The sequence below is a fragment of the Hibiscus syriacus genome, unplaced genomic scaffold, assembly GCF_006381635.1.
Source record: "Hibiscus syriacus cultivar Baekdansim isolate YM2019G1 unplaced genomic scaffold, ASM638163v2 tig00111743_pilon, whole genome shotgun sequence".
In the NCBI taxonomy this organism is placed as follows: Eukaryota; Viridiplantae; Streptophyta; class Magnoliopsida; order Malvales; family Malvaceae; genus Hibiscus; species Hibiscus syriacus.
The window spans coordinates 449154-465956 of record NW_024063167.1 but is presented as its reverse complement, the minus strand read 5'-3'; the positions used below and the strand labels follow the sequence as shown (position 1 = coordinate 465956).

Here is a 16803-nt window from a genome sequence, read left to right as displayed (position 1 = left end):
TAACAGAAGAATTATGATTGTTACATTTCAAATGCCCATTACTGAACATATTCATATGCCTTTATCTTATGCTTTTAACGCCAGTCTGATGGAAATGGTTCTTCCGATCGATGTGCATCCAGTTGAATCCTCAACAGATATGAAACTACTTCAGCCATGCTCAGTCTACTTTCTGGTTCTTCTTCCAAGCAGTCAATGCTCAGTTTCAACATCCGGCGTGCTAGTTCCATCCAGAGGTGTCCTTTGAGATTAGAATCAGTTAAAAGATCAAGTTCAGCTTCTGCATTATCTCCTTTCATGATTGTTAATATTGCTTCTGATAATAGTACTTCCTTTCCGTCCTGCATAAAAACGGCTTCCTTTCCTGTAATCAGTTCCAGCAGAACAACACCAAAGGCATATACGTCCATCTCAGGTGTCACCAAGCCATAACATATTCAGGTGTCCTGTAACCCTTTGTTCACAGAGAACTCCACATTGATGATTTTCTGCTATCTTCTCTTTCAGCTGATCGTGCAAGACTGACGTTAGCAATCTTTTCCCTCAAATCTCGATCGAGCAGCACATTATCACTGCAAATATCTTTATGCAAATATTTTGGGGTGGTGAAGTTGTGAAGGTAATGAAGCCCATTAGCAACATCAAAAGCAATCTGAATCCTATAATGCCATATTTGAAATTTCTGGCAACTCTTGTTTCAATGCCATTCTCCATGAACTCATAAACAAGGTAGAAAACACCATAGTGCTCATGAGATATCTTGCATTCTTGGGTGGGCGATCTGGAGTAGAAGGACGCACAGTTGAATAACAAGTTCTGGAGGTAAACTATATGTTTTCTTTCTCTAAGAAAAGAATTGATCAGGATTTTTGTCTGTCTTATTTCGTGAGGTTGGTGCATCTTGGTTTATCTTTGTAGGAAATCAGAGTGATCTTAAGAAATCAAGTTTAGTAATCCCTAAAGTAGAAAGTTCTGTTGATCTCTATGAATTTTATACCCCGATGTGATCCATGTACTTTTCAAATTAAAGTTTCCTAGAGCATCCTCATGGATTATTTACTGAATGCTTGCATTTTTTGTCAACAATAATATTTATGATATTAAAAAGATGGAGTATTAGTGTATTGTTCTTCCATTTTTTGTTAATTTCAGGAATATATAACCTATGTGAATTTTACAATTATGAATTTGTGCAAGTACCCAGCTTTATTACTAGATTTATTCTCTGAAGTGATCTTTATGCACCTGTACTTGGTCTTGTTTCTTCCTTGCTGTTTGCTAGGGTGATGGCACCAACTGTGTTTTTAGTGTTACTGTGCTTACTGTTCGGGATCTGGTTATTTCAGACTTTGGCTTTGATGGTTTACCTGGTTGATTGTTCTCTATTGTATTATCTTTGCCATTTTATTGCCGGGTTTATGAAATTGTAATTTCATTTGCAGTAATGTTATCTGACAGTACTGTTAATTATGAAAGGTAGTGGCTGTAAGTCCTCAATTATCTTCCTAAACTAGATGGTTTCCTTCTGGTTTGTGTTTAAGAATTAAATTTTACATGCAGCTGAAAAGGATCCCAAAACTCCCTGGCTGGGAACGGTTCGAGTTCGACAAAGATGCCCCACTTGATGATGAGGAAGTTGAAGGTTAAACATCTATCCATATCATCTCATAACTGTATTTGAAAAGCAATTAGAATCTATCAGTGTCACATGATACTTTAGCTTGTGGAAACATGGTTCCTCTCAATTTGTTTTCTGTGTTTCCCCATTTAGCTATTTAATATAAAATTTAACAGGTATTAGATGTTAAACATCATAAGTAATGATGAGTATTAGTATCAGGCATTTGATCTAGGTAAATCATAACCCCTCAAGTTTTATAGACGCTAAAGCTGCTTTCACCTCTTTTAGACTCTTTCTTGCTGGTCAACCATCTATTGTTTTAGGCCCTCCCAAATCGTAAATCCTACAAGCATGTAAGGCCTCTCTGCACTCAGTTCTCTTCCCTCTACTGTTTTGTATTCTTGTAACTCCCTTGCTTTTGTTTAAAGCTTTAAGGGGAAGTTAAGAAATTTGTAAATCAAACTATTGATCTTTTACCTACATTGAATTGAATGCTTATTTTAGGAACAAACTAAAGTAACCTCGTTTCTCAAGTAATGTCTTGATTTTGTATAATAATCTAAAAACTGACAATGTTCAAATTATTTAGGGGAATCTATTGGTTTATAATAATCAATGATTATCATTGAATATGTACTTCACTTATAAATTTATATATTCGAGTTCACTTTGCAACCTTTAGCTTGAAATATTTGTAATCCTGAAATGAACAAAGGTGTAGTAGAACTTACTTCATGTGCCTCATTGTTGGTAGTTGCTGAAGATGATGCATCATTAGTGAAGCATATTAGCTGGAGCTTTCGGTTTTCTGCCATAGAGGTGATACATCATTCCTTTTCATCTACCCTTGTTTCAAATTCCAATTGATGTTCATGCATACCAGTTATGTTGTATGTATGTTATTTGTGTTTTGTGGGAGACAATTAGTTTGGTTGCTCTAGCATAATTGATGTTGTGTTTATATGTAGGCAAGGAGGGAGGAGCAACTGAAAGCAGCTCACGATGAGGCCATTTTTGGCACTACAGCTTCTCTTTCTGTTAAAGTAGATAGTGAACCGGAGCTAGTGGATTTAATTGAAATAGCAATGAAGACTAAATTCTAGTGAACAATATTTTTTTAATTGAAAGTGAAAGAGCCTAGACTAAATCCTAGAGAACAATGTCAAACTACATTATATTTAATTTTAATGTTTATAAATTTAAGTTATTTTGCTCTTAAGTATTTTTCTGCATAACTTGTGCTTTAATTAAAATGTATGATTGTTGTTAATTAGATAAAGCTACATAATATTAAATTTAGGTGATGTAGAGCAGAAATAAAATATGCAAAATCAATTAATCTTAGCCAAAGAAAGGTAATTAGCGGCGTTTGTATCCAAAATGCCCCTATAGATATGATAGATCTTGACCTTTTGCGGCGTTTGTTCTAAAAACGCCGCTATAGATTTCGATATTTTGTGGCGTTTTTTTGCAAAAACGCCGCTATAGATATCGACTTTTGCGGTGTTTGTTCCAAAAATGTCGCTATATATATCGACCTTTTGCGGCGTTTGTTCAAAAAACGCCGCTATATATATCGACCTTTTGCGGCGTTTGGTTCAAAAACGCCGCTATAGATCTTGACCTATAGCGGCATTTTTGGTTCTCAAACACCGCTAACTTTAGCGACGCTGGTTTTAGCGGCGCTTCTTGTGGCGTTTTTCCAATCGCCGCAAGCGCTTTTAGCGGCGCTTAAAACGCCGCTATAGGACTAAAAAAATGATGCTAAAACCTTGTTTTAGCATTTCTCAGTTCTCCTCTCGCTTGTCATTGTTGATTTTCATTTTATTTATTTATTTATTAGTCTTCAAAGTTGAAAACCCACCTTTATACAAAAACAATTCCCTTCTCTTCCTCCCAACGCCCCCTCAAGTTGGTGGGTACAAAAGGTCTCTTACCCCCAACTTGGACAATAAATAGTCATGCTGTGTGGCCCCTAATGCTTTCGTGAAGATATCTCACTTACTCAGCAGAAGCCACATACTTAGTTTTAACGACCGTCTTAGAATTTTTTCACTAATAAAGTGGCAATCAATTTATATATGTTTCGTCCTTTTGTGAAAAATTGGGTTAGCTGCTACTTGAAATGCTGCGTTGCTATTACTGAGCAGTTCTGTTGGCTGCTTCTCTTCAATATTCAACTCTTTCAGCAATCCCTTTAACCAAATAAGCTCTGATGTCGTCATTGCCATGCTTCTATACTTGACTTCAACAAAAAACTTGGCCATTGTACTTTGCTTCTTTGATTTCAAGGAAATCAGCGAGTCTCCCAACTTGATACAATAACCTGTCACCGATTTTCTAGTCATTGGACAAGTCGCTCAGTCAGAATCACAACTAGCAACAAAAACACAGTCTTTTGATGCTTTTATCGTTTCCCTAAACCAGGATTCTTCTTTATAAACTCACTACCCTTAAGGATCCCTCCAAATGTTCCTTCTTGGGGTAATGCATAAATTGGCTTAAATCTTCTATAATCTCTCCATTATTCCCCGTGATCAAAAGATCATCCACATACACTAATACTATCACCATTCTAGAACCTTGTTTCTTTCTGAATAACTAACAATCAAGTTTGCTTTGAACAAAGCCAGCCGTGACCAAGGCTTCCATCAACTTCGTATTTCACTGTCTCGGTGCTTGCTTCAAACCATACAACGACTTTTGTAGTCGACAAACCATGCCCCCCACTACAAAACCCATCAGGTAGTTCCATGTATACCTCTTCCAGCAAGTCTCCATGCAAAAATGAATTATTTACTTCCATTTGCCATAGAGGCCAGTCAAACGTAGAAGCAACAGCTAAGATAAAGCGAACGATAGTCATCTTTGCAACAGTGGAGAAGGTTTACACAAAGTCAACACCTTCTCTTTGGTTATACCCCTCGGCAACCAAGGTGCTTTAAAACGCTCAACTTCCCTTTTCGCCTTATATTTGACCAGAGAAGCATCCACTTACAATCAATACACGTCTTACTAGGAGGTAAATGAACAACGGACCAAGTTTTATTCAATTCCAGAACTTGAATCTTGTTTTATTTGTATATGGTTCAAAAGTTATTGAGTGGGGCCTACGGTGTTAATGATAAAAGTGTGAGTGATAGCTGGCTATTGTGTGTGGGACCCATGGTAGATAAGTTGTTGAGAGGTGATTGGTGAGCATGGAGTGTGTGATGTTATCCCTATATATACCCTGTAAAATGTAAAGAGTGATATAGCCTTTCCATGTATTCAGACGTGAAAGTTTTAAGAAGTTTTTTAAAGTTGCCTTCTTATGATCATTTACGTGTGCATAAATCGCGTCATCTAGGTTTTGATGAATTAATTTTTCCGTTTGCTAAGGGTGGTACCGTGGATTCTCAATCTATCGCTTCTACATATTTTGATCCGAATATTTTTGTGGTGCCTGGAGCTATTGAATTACTTCGATCATTACCTGCATGTAGTGAGAATTGTGGTGAGATGGATAGCGTGAATTCAAGGTCTGAGATTGTGCATGATTCTGCTCCAATTGTGCATGTGCATGAGAAGCTCCAATTGTGCATGTGAATGAAAATGTGGCAGTGGATGTAATTGATACATCCGATGATGTAACTGATGATTTGGGGGCAGTGGATGTGAATTTTAATTCAGTGCAGGATCGTGAGAATGACTCACATACTGTGGCAGCACAGGACACGTTGGATCTTGTTCCTTAGTGTGGTGACCGGGAGGCTATGTGTGGATTTAATGATGTTGGTTCAAGTCAACTACAGGATGGGTCACAACATGGTGCAGTTAATACCGTGTTGAGGATTTTCATGGTGAGGGTGGTAATTCTTTTGGGAGCGATGATTGTGATACTCCGGTTCCTACCACAATTGAACCAAGGCGAGGCGATTTTAATGTTCATCCTATGGTGACTCGAGGCAAGGCGGGTATTTTTAAGCCACGAGCATTTCATGCGGTAGAGGACAGCAGCGTTGATATTGAACCAGCCACGATACGATAAGCTTTTGCTTCTCCTAAATGGAAACAAGCATTTTTGGATGAACATGACGCTCTCATAAAAAATGGGACGCTCTCATAAAAAAAGGGACGTGGAAAGTTGTTCCTTTACCGAAAAATCGAACTACCATTGGTTACTGGTGGTTGTTTCGCATAAAGAAAAATCCGGATGGTTCATACGCTAATTACAAAACGAGATTGGTGGCAAAAGAATTTGCTTAAATTTCGAGTCATGATTTCAGGGATACATTTAGTCCGATTGTGAAGGCCTCCACGGTTCATGTTGGGTTAGCATTAGCAGTTACAAATAATTGGAAGCTTCGATAGGTAGATGTCAATAACACTTTTCTTAATGGTGACTTAGTTGAGGAAGTTTTATGGTTCAACCACCTGGGTTTGAATAAGAGTCTGTCACGGACGAACATCTTGTGTGTAAATTACAAAAGGATCTTTATGGATTAAAACATGCACCTCGGAATTGGTATGAGAAGCTTCAAAAAAAATTACTTTGCAATGGGTTTGTTGTTACACAGGCTGATGTATCTCTTTTTATTAAACATGATGATACAAGGTGTGTTTATGTTCTTGTTTATGTCGATGACATTGTTATTATTGGTGATAGTGATGATTTTGTTGAAGATACGATCCGACTACTTGGCAAAGAGTTTTCTCTAAAAGATCATGGGGAACTGAGTTTCTTTTCTTGGGCTTGAAGTTGATTGTGGTGATGGTACCTTGCTTTTGAGTCAGTTTAAGTATATTTGTGAACTGTTGGAACGAGCGGATATGGGTGAGGCTCGACCTGCTCCAACACCAATGTTATTTTCTCCCAAGTTGTCTCGGGATGGTGATAGACCTCTTCATGATCCTCAATTATAACAAAGTGACGTAGGAGGATTATTATATTTCAATCATACTCGGCCTAATATTTCCTTCAGCATTGGGTGTGTTGCTCAATACATGCATCAACCTTGTGAGTTGCATTGGTTAGCAGTTCAACGTATTTTATGTTATCTAAGTGCAACTCACACATTTAATTTTATTAAATCGGAGAACCACTGTCGATTAAGGGACATATGATGGGTGCAACCCAAATCTAATATCCATTCAACTAAATGAAATGTTAATGATGAAGCAACGAATGATATGTCAGATTCATTGTCATCATGCTTTGTAACACATGCATATGGAACAACTTTTCCTTTCTTTTTCAGTTTCAGACAATATTTCTTCCAATGGTCTTTCTCATAACAAAAGACGCATTCATCTATTTTCAGTCTGAACTTCAAATTTGATCTCCCTATCCTCTTTGACTTTTGGCTTTTTGAGCGACCTCTTTCCACCATGGCCTCCGCTGCTTCGTTCTTGCTCTCATTCTTAGTTTTCTTCCTAAGCTCAAAACTTTACAAAGAAACAATTACATATTTAAGGGTAACTTGATCCTTACTATGAAGTAACATCTTCTCAAGGTGCTCAAATTCATCTGGAAGAGATGACGACAACATTAAAGTCAAATCTTCATCTTTGAAGGTTTCATCCATACCAATAAATATGCTACTAGTTCATTGATGGCAGTAATGTGTTCATTCATACGGGTGTCTGGTTGATAGTCAAATTTGAAAAATGTTTCCTTCATGTGGAGACGATTCTAAGAGATTTTCTTTAGGAATTTTCCCTCCAAATCCTTATAGTCATACTTCTGCTCCTTGGAAATACAAGATCGAATCATGCTGCACGATAAATGATTGATTATTTCCCCTTTTTTCTCCTCCATATCTACAGGCTCTTCTTCCTCAATGGCGATATCTAGACCTTGTTGGAATAAAGCGTCTAATACCTCGCCTTGTCGCATGTTGAAATGATCGGAACCATTGAACAACTCCATCGAGAAGTTTGTATTTGACATCACCTTCCTCATAGGTCAAGATGAAGAGCTTGATGTCCCAACTGATCTGTATTTTTTCATTTCAATATCAAAGAATAATATTCAACAACACAAATTTCATATTTTCAGCAACATAACCATCGAGATAACCTCAACTGAAGCTCTAATACTGTTGGGAAAATCGGGTTATTTCCCACGCGAACTTAGTTTCAAAACTGATCTAGAACGTAAAGATCAAAACTACCAAAATTGCACAACAAACAAACCCATCAAACTCTTGAATATTGAAACATAATAGAAAAATCCAATAAAGAAGAATAATGGAGAGAACACACTAAATTTACGAGGTTCAACGAAAATATCGTCTACTCCTCATGCACCACCAAAAGATAATAACTTTACTATTAAGAAAATATTACAACAAACGGAATTCATTAGAATTTCCAAAATATTGCAAAATGAGAGAACGGAGAAAAACAAATAGGAGGATGATTTTTGGATGATTTCAAGTGAAAGTACTTAGGTCTATTTATAGTTGAGCTTCAAGGACTAAACTTATAAATAACTTAATAGTTTAGAGACCAAATGAGTGATTTTCCCATCTTTTTTTCAAACTACTTGTCAACTTACCAACTTGAACTTTTGATCCATTTAATCTTGTATCAATCTTTAACTAAAATGGTTGTCATATTTTAATGTTTGGTAGCGGCAAAGTTGAGCTTGAATTCTTTAGTTGTAGCTAAATCAAACTTGAATTATTACCAATTTTGACCAACACTTTGGACTTATCAAATTGGAGGCTAGTAAAATTACAAACCGCTCGTAACAATCAACAATCTCCGTAAATTTTATACTTAAATTTATTGTATTGTGAAAACTTTTGTATTTAAATTACCAAAAGTTAATATTGTCAGGTCTCAGTTTAAATAATGTTTAATGTTTTTAAGTTTTATATTTTTATCATGTCATCAAATTTGATATTTTTAATAAATAAATAGAAAAAATGTTATCCAAATCAATTTGAACCAAATATTCTGATTAACTAATAAATTGATTTAATAGGCCAACAGTGCTGCTTGAAGGTCCAGGAAACTTAACATATCATTTGCCATTTCCCATTTGTGATATGGACCATTTAATCAATAAAAAAAAGTTGGAGGTGGAAGTCATACAACAGTGAATTTTATTACGCAAGTAGTCTCTTATAAGCAAACATGAAACTTCACAAAAAGTAAAGAAAGGGTTCAGTTGATAATTATTGTTGGAACTTGGAGGTGGAAGTATTTTAATGAAACTCGGGAGTTATGTAGGGACTTGGTGGTGTTGCAATTTCTGGGCTTCCTTTTTTCCTGGAAAATATCCCTCCAATCAGGGGAATCAATGGCTTCTTCTTCTTCTTTCTTAGTGAAGGGTGTCTCTCGAGTTTTTCCACACCTTGTGGGACAATGACTCGAGCCAAAGAGGGTGGATTTGCAAACGTAACGTAACTCTTCTTTTGGAACTCTGTTCCTTGTTCATCGCATGTTTGTGTTTTCTCGACACTGAACTCCGGGACTACCTCGACCTCAAACTCCATCATTAGTTTCTCGGCGATTTCTCGTTCCTTCATTTTCCGCAGATCTCTCTTTGTTCTTTCAAGCTCTTCTTCAAGAGAAGACAGGCAATTCGCCATTGCCATACTCTCCTCTCTGGCCCTTTCAAGGTTATGTTTCGTCCCCTCCAGTTCAGCTGTCACGGTTCCCAGCCTGGTTAAACCATTTCCACTTGCTTCGCCATGCATCTGTCAGCAACTAACTTATTACTATATTTTTTTTACAGTAAATGAACATTTAGAGCGATGCAAAAGGAGAAAAGAAACAAGTCGAATTATTTACCTCCTTGAGCTTGGTGGCATAAAGTTCACCGGCTAAATTCTTATCTCCGAACAAGGCGACGGCCTCTTTAACCGACCTGAACGGCGCCCTGTAATCGATCTCCGCCCTCTTCATCATCATATGAAATTCGGAAAAAGAGTGAAGAAAGAAGTCTGTTATATATTTAGAGAGGAGGAATGGGGAGGGAGCAAAGGCAAATATGGTGGTAAGGGAGCTTCGTTACTTCGCGTCCACTTTACTTACATTGAAGTCTCAAGGTGAAGCTAGTTGCTGTTGATGGGCTTGAAAATCTTGCTTTTAGCTGTACTCTATGGATCAAAGGGCCCAATCAAATTCAACGCACAAGTGTAATTAAGATATTGGGAGAATACCCGAAAGAGGACAAATAGAAAAACATCCTCAAAATTGGATGTACCGAACAACAACAAAGCATAGATGCTGTGTCAACATCCAAATCTCCATCTTTTCCCACTTTTTGGTTTACACTATAAAAAAAAAACCCATCCACCTTTTACACAAAAATTCATTGTAAAAATATTATGACTGATTTAATATATTAAATAATCTAAGGAGAGATCTAATAATAAAATAAATATTATTTTCTTTAAATAATCTATTTTTTTTAAAGAATAGAACTTTAAGGTGAAATTTTATAAATAAGACAACCTGGATTGTCTTAGGAAAGGCGACTAATATACGACTAATATACAGTATTATCGGATATATTAAAAGATATTTAATAAATTCGGTTTAGCGCTACTTATTATGTTGACAGACTAATAATGTTTTAGGTAGAAAACATGAAAAACTATTAAAAAATTTGGTAACCGGTAAACTTTGGTTAGCGCTTATATAATGTAATAGGTAGCGCTTATATAATGTAATAGGTAGCGCTTATATAATGTAATAGGTAGCGCTTATATAATGTAATAGATATCGCTTATATAATAAAATAGGTTAATTACTGAAAACATTATTAAGCACAATAACATATTAGGTACCGCTTATATAATGTAATAGGTAGCGCTTATATAATAAAATATGTTAATTACTGGAATATTATTTTTAAAATATTAGAATAATTTATTTAATATTATTTATGTAAATATTATTATTAAAATATTATATCTATAATTTTATAAATAAAAAATTATGATTATTATATTTTATTAAAATAAAATTATTATAAATTATATTTATTATTTTTTATAATAAGAATAATATATCATTAATTATATTATAATGAGAGAATAGTTAAACATATATGTCGATACATTTTCTAAAAGTATCGACACATATGGTATAAAACACGTAAAAATTACCGAAAACATCATTATTTTAACAAAACAGGTAAAGCGCTACCGATTTTGTTATTTTTTTACAGGTTTTGTTATTGTTGGGCATTTTACCGGAAATATTAAAAAACATTGATGTTTTAGGTAGAAATAATAATGTTTTAAGTAATTTTTACCGGTTTTGTTATTCTCAACAATAACAAAACCGGTAAAAATAGACTTTTTAATGATAAAATTAGTAAACACAAATTATACAAATTAATTTTAATTTTTTAGTTTGTAAGTTGCCACAATATAACTAATGAAAAAAAAGGACACGATATTTCTATTTCGATATTAGCTTTCAAATAATAAAATAAAATATATATATATATAATTACAATATAATTTTAAAAAATAATCATAATGAAGTGATGAAAAATAATTATAATTACAATATAATTATAAACATCAAATACAATAAAATAATATTATTTATTAACAAAATAATAATATTATTTATTAACAAAATAATAATAATATTTTTAAAATATTAGAATAATTTATTTAATATTATGTATGTCAATATTATTATTAAAATATTATATCTATAATTTTATAAATAAAAAATTATGATTATTATATTTTATTAAAATAAAATTATTATAAATTATATTTATTATTTATTATAATAAGAATAATATATCATTAATTATATTATAATGAGAGAATAGTTAAACATATGTGTCGATACATTTTCTAAAAGTGTCGACACATATGTTACATCGAAACCAATAATTATAATATAATAGATAAATTTACAATGTAACCGGTATAAATTTACCGGTTTTATGAGAGAATAGGTTTACATAATGTATCGACACAAATTTAAAAAGTGTCGATACATTTTGTCCAGAATGAATGTCAAACGAGGTGCACGCATAAAGTGTCGATACATTTATTAAAAGTATCGATCCCAAAAATATCGAAACAAATAATTACAATGTAATAGGTAAATTTACAATATACTCGGTAGAAATATATCGGTTTTATGAGAAAATAGGTCTACATAATGTATCGACACATTTTAAGTTTGTGTCGATACTTTTTTCGAGAATGAATTTCCAACGAGGTACACACATAAAGTGTCGACACATTTATTAAAAATATTGATCCCAAAAAATCCAAACGGATAATTACAATATAATAGGTAAATTTACAATGTACCCGGTAGAAATATACCAGTTTTATGAGAAAATAGGTCTACATAATGTATCGACACGTTTTAAGTTTGTGTTGATATTTTTTTCCAGAATGATGCCCAACGAGGTACACGCATAAAGTGTCGATACATTTAAAATTATATCGATCCCAAAAACATCGAAACCGATAATTATAATGTAATAGGTAAATTTACAATGTTACCGGTATAAATATAATGATTTTATGATAGAATAGGTCAATATAAGCGCTACCTATTACATTATATAAACGTTACCTAATATGTTATTGTACTTGATAATATTTCCAGTAATTAACCTATTTTATTATATAAGTGCTACCTATTACATTAAATAAACGCTACCTAATATGTTATTATGCTTAATAATGTTTCCAGTAATTAACCTATTTTATTATATAAGCATTACCTATTACATTATATAAGCGCTACCTAATTTATTATTTTACTTTATAATATTTCCGGTTAAATGATATAATATAACCGATTTAAATTTTAACCGATAACTTATTTAAACGACCCTACCATTTTTTAGTCGTATTTTAACTGCCGCACAACATAACTAACTATTAAAAGAGTCTTTATTTATTCATATTAAGACCCGATTCCAGTCTAAATTTTTGTGGAATCTCAGTACAACAAAGGGATATGAAATGATCTTAGACAGTTAATAACAGGAGAAATCGTTGATTATAATATTAAACTTATAAATCTTAGAATCCAAACTGTTGAAGCTTTCCCATCATGGAGTTAACGGAGCAAATACTTTCTTCCTCGTTCTCAACCTCACAATAAATTTATATAAAAGCAAAGGAAAAATAACGATTTCTATACATTTTCCCCTTTTTTTTTTGGAGCAATGTCGGTCATTATGGCAACTGCAACTTCGCTAGCCGTTGGATCGATCCGTAGCAGGCGATCCACGAGTGGGGTGACACGGTTCAAGATGGCTGTCCGATCTAGCTCCATTTCAGTGGCTGTGGCTCCCATGTTGACCAAGCTGCAGCAAGACTGCGCTACTCCTCTGCCCGTTCTTCGCAGCGTGGCTGACTCCATGTCCGCTGATATGCGTGCTGGCCTCGCCGTTGATGGCGGCAGCGATCTAAAGATGATTCTCAGCTACGTTGATAGCTTGCCTACCGGGTACGTTCATTCAAAGGATCAGCTTTATTTTTAGCTTGTTGTTTCTGTTTAAGCTTAAAAAAATGGAGATTTGTGTTGTTAAGGGACGAGAAAGGATTGTTTTACGCGTTGGATCTCGGGGGGACCAACTTTCGGGTGTTGAAGGTTCAGTTAGGTGGGAAAGATGAGCGCGTGATCTCCACTGAATCGGAGCAACTTTCCATCCCACAAGAACTCATGTCTGCTACCTCTGAGGTTTGCACTTTTTTTTTTGTGTTTTTGCTATTTTTCTTTTCTTTGAGAACATTAATTAAATCTCTTGTGGTATATGCATATGTTATGATGTTGTAGGAGCTGTTTGATTTTATTGCTTCTGTTCTGGAAAATTTTGCTCAAAAAGGTGGAAACTTTAACTTACCCCCTGGAAGAAAAGGCGAAATTGGGTTCACTTTTTCTTTCCCAGTGAAGCAGACATCCATTGATTCTGGAATACTGATCAAGTGGACCAAAGGTTTTGCAGTCTCAGGAACGGTTTGTATTGTCATTTTAGATTTTTGGGGCTTTAAGATCATACCTATAAACTGTACCTTTACTTGAAGATCATTCGACAAAAGAATCAGTCACCCAAACATGCATCAACAATGTTATTAATAGTACAGTTGATATTAACTTGATCTATTGAATCTTGGATAAAAATAGTATATTGTCTGACATTTGTTGCCGTGTTTAAAATCAATATGCAGGCTGGAAAAGATGTGGTTGCTTGCCTGAATGAAGCTATGGATAGGAAAGGGATAGATATGAGAGTGTCTGCCTTGGTATGTTCTTCAGCTCTTGTTCTGTTATTGTCATTGAAAGTTCTTTGAATATCATCAATATAGGAACCATTCTAAATAATTTAGGCTTTAGTAGGTGAATGATGCGGTGGCAACTTTGGCCGGAGCTAGATATTGGGATGATGATGTTATGGTTGCTGTCATTTTGGGTACTGGAACAAATGCTTGCTATGTAGAACGGATGGATGCTATTCCTAAATTGCAAGGCGACTTTTCCCCCTCTCGAAGAACAGTGAGTGATAGTTGTCTTTCGTATGTTCTTATTCAATAATCATAATTGCAATCAAGTCTTATGGATATCTCCATCATTCACAGATTGTTAACCTTGAGTGGGGAGCATTCAGAAAAGGCCTTCCATTAACGGTGTTCGATAGAGATATGGATGCTGCTAGTATCAATCCTGGAGAGCAGGCAAACTCGAAGTTTAATTTGTCTATGTTAACTCCTATCAGTCTAGTACAGGCTTTCTGATGTGCAAATATTTGTTCATATGTTGTAGATATTTGAGAAGACAATCTCCGGAATGTACCTTGGTGAAATTGCACGAAGAGCTCTAATGTATATGGCCGAAGAAGGTTCTCTGTTTGGGAAATCCGTGCCGGAAAAATTGTCCTTGCCTTTTGTTCTGAGGTAATTCTTCTTCAAAGTGAAAAGCCTAGAACTTGAAATTCCATTTCAGTTTCATGCTGTGGAATTTACTTCAGTAAGATGGTAATTTGGGGGAGCAAGTAAAATTGCTTGACAAGTCTCCGTGCCTCTCAGTCCCTTGTTCTCTTAATTGAAAAGTGGATTCATTTGTTTTTAACTTTCTGTAGACATCCACACTTAATTAACATCCTCTTGCTGAGTTATTTCTGAATTGTTGTAGAACCCCAGATTTATCTGCAATGCAACAGGATACCACGGATGATCTGCAGACCGTTGGATCGGTCCTATATGATGTAGCTGGGGTAAAATTTCTCATCATTACTCTAATAGTTTGAACTTCAGCTTCTATGTTCTTGAAAACAGATTTCAAATATTTCAATCATATCCAATGTTACAATCAGGTCGAGTCCGACCTAAATTCAAGGAAGATTGTCCTAGAGGTTTGCAACACTTTCGTGAAGCGAGCTGGACGCTTAGCTGGTGCTGGAATAGTGGGGATTCTTCAAAAGATAGAGGAGGATACAAAAGGTGCCATCTTCGGGAAACGAACAGTGGTGGCAATGGACGGAGGCTTGTATGAGCGCTACTCCCAGTATAGGAGATACTTAAAAGAGGCTGTAGCAGAGCTTATTGTACCTGAAACATCTCGGAACATCGTGATAGAGCATTCCAAGGATGGCTCTGGGATTGGGGCTGCTCTCTTGGCTGCTACAAACTCCAAGTATGAACGGAATCTTTAGGCAGATACACCTCATATTCATAGTATCGGGAAGGAAAATTATTGCTTTGTATTTGATCTCTTTATCCAATTGCATTTTTGGTATGTTAAGTGTAAAACTGTCTGTAAGTTAGATTTTAAATCCGGATTGTAGTGTTGTGTGCTCTGTAGTGTTTAAGTAGAGCCAATAATTGTGAAATCAACGACTTGCTTCTATTTGCATAACCATTCACCCTTTTAGTTATTTTAATATTTTTAGCCAAGTTGTAGTATTAAAAAAGCAGAATCATTATATTTATATAACATCTTAATCCCATATATAGAAAAAGATAAATATTATTTAATCATTTTGTCATTGTATATGCATATCTATAACATCTAAGCTTGCTACTAAAGGGAGAAGCATATATAATGACACCTCCCCCATCTTGTCAAGTGCAAAGCAGGACGAGAACAAAAAAAACCTTTGGTTCATGTTAATAAAATTTGTTTTCATGTTTTTAGGGATTTAGTAGTTGTTGTACATCAGGTATTTAGTGGCTACAAATCATGGATGGTCTTATTTTAAATTTTCCTTTGTTGTTATGAGTCCTGTTAAGAGTCTTATTCTACTAGTGCCTAATTTTCTTTTTCCTTTTTGTTATTAAATTGCCTATATAAATAGGCTGTCAACGTTATGAGTTTATTGAGCTAAATATTGCATTTTTCCTTTCCTTTGTTTTCAAACCTACTGCTGTTCCTCTTAGTAAGCTAACAGTGGTGTCAAAGCCAAGTATTTTCAGTGGGAAAAAAATTGTGGTCGTCTTATAGTTTCTGAAAATTTGTACAAGTACCTATTCCACGTTTTGATGGTCACTATGATCATTGGAGCATGTTCATGGAGAATTTCTTACGGTCCAATGAGTTTTGGCAGGTTATTGAATACAGAGTGCCAGCACCAACAAATGGAGAAAGGCTTACAGAAGCACAACAAAAAGATAAGGAGGGGCAGAAGCTGAAAGATTTGAAAGCGAAGAATTATTTATTTTAAGTTATTGATCATTCAATCCTGAAAGATAATTAGTAGTATTCCTCAAATTGTCATTTCATCCCAGGTTTGTGAAAATTGTGTTGTTGACAAACAACATCGTGAACAACATCCCAAAGGAAAGTCTTGGAGAGCAAAATGTGTACTAAAATTGATTTATTCATACATTTGTGGGACAATAAAACCATCATCTAATTGAGGTAAAAATTATTTCCTTGCTTTCATTAATGATTATATACAAAAAACATGGGTTTACTTCTTACCGGAGAAATCGGAAGCATTTAGTGTCTTTACTAACTTCAAGGTACTTGTTAATAATGAAACCAGGAAAAGCATTCAAGCTCTTTGCACTGACCATGGTAGAGATTATTGCTCTAAGGAATTTGAAGCATTTTCTGAGAGTTATAGCGTTCAAAAAGAACTTATCGTTGCATATACTCCCTAACAAAATGGCCTATTGGAGAGGAAAAATAGAATCATACTTAATATGGTACGCACCATGCTTTGTGGTGGAAGGGTCCCAAAATGGTTT

The 16803-nt window shown here is 34.8% G+C and overlaps 2 protein-coding genes and 1 pseudogene across 2 annotated transcripts; 1 reads left to right on the top strand and 2 right to left on the bottom strand.

Annotated features, from left to right (window-relative positions):
* LOC120169019 lies at positions 1-900 on the bottom strand (annotated as a pseudogene).
* Positions 901-8773: 7873 nt separating this feature from the next.
* Positions 8774-9545, bottom strand: LOC120168978 (WEB family protein At1g75720-like). The gene is made up of 2 exons (XM_039177217.1): positions 9407-9545; positions 8774-9312 (listed from the first exon to the last, which is right to left on the bottom strand). Exons 1-2 carry the CDS (start codon positions 9524-9526, stop codon positions 8818-8820), a joined length of 615 nt encoding a protein of 204 aa, XP_039033148.1. The 5' UTR covers positions 9527-9545; the 3' UTR covers positions 8774-8817.
* A 3217-nt stretch (positions 9546-12762) lies between these two features.
* LOC120168977 (hexokinase-2, chloroplastic-like) lies at positions 12763-15453 on the top strand. Its single transcript, XM_039177216.1, has 9 exons — positions 12763-13063; positions 13147-13297; positions 13394-13573; positions 13786-13860; positions 13955-14110; positions 14194-14289; positions 14378-14508; positions 14747-14828; positions 14928-15453. The coding sequence occupies exons 1-9, from the start codon at positions 12780-12782 to the stop codon at positions 15264-15266; spliced, it is 1494 nt and encodes a 497-aa protein (XP_039033147.1). The 5' UTR covers positions 12763-12779; the 3' UTR covers positions 15267-15453.
* Positions 15454-16803: the final 1350 nt, after the last annotated feature.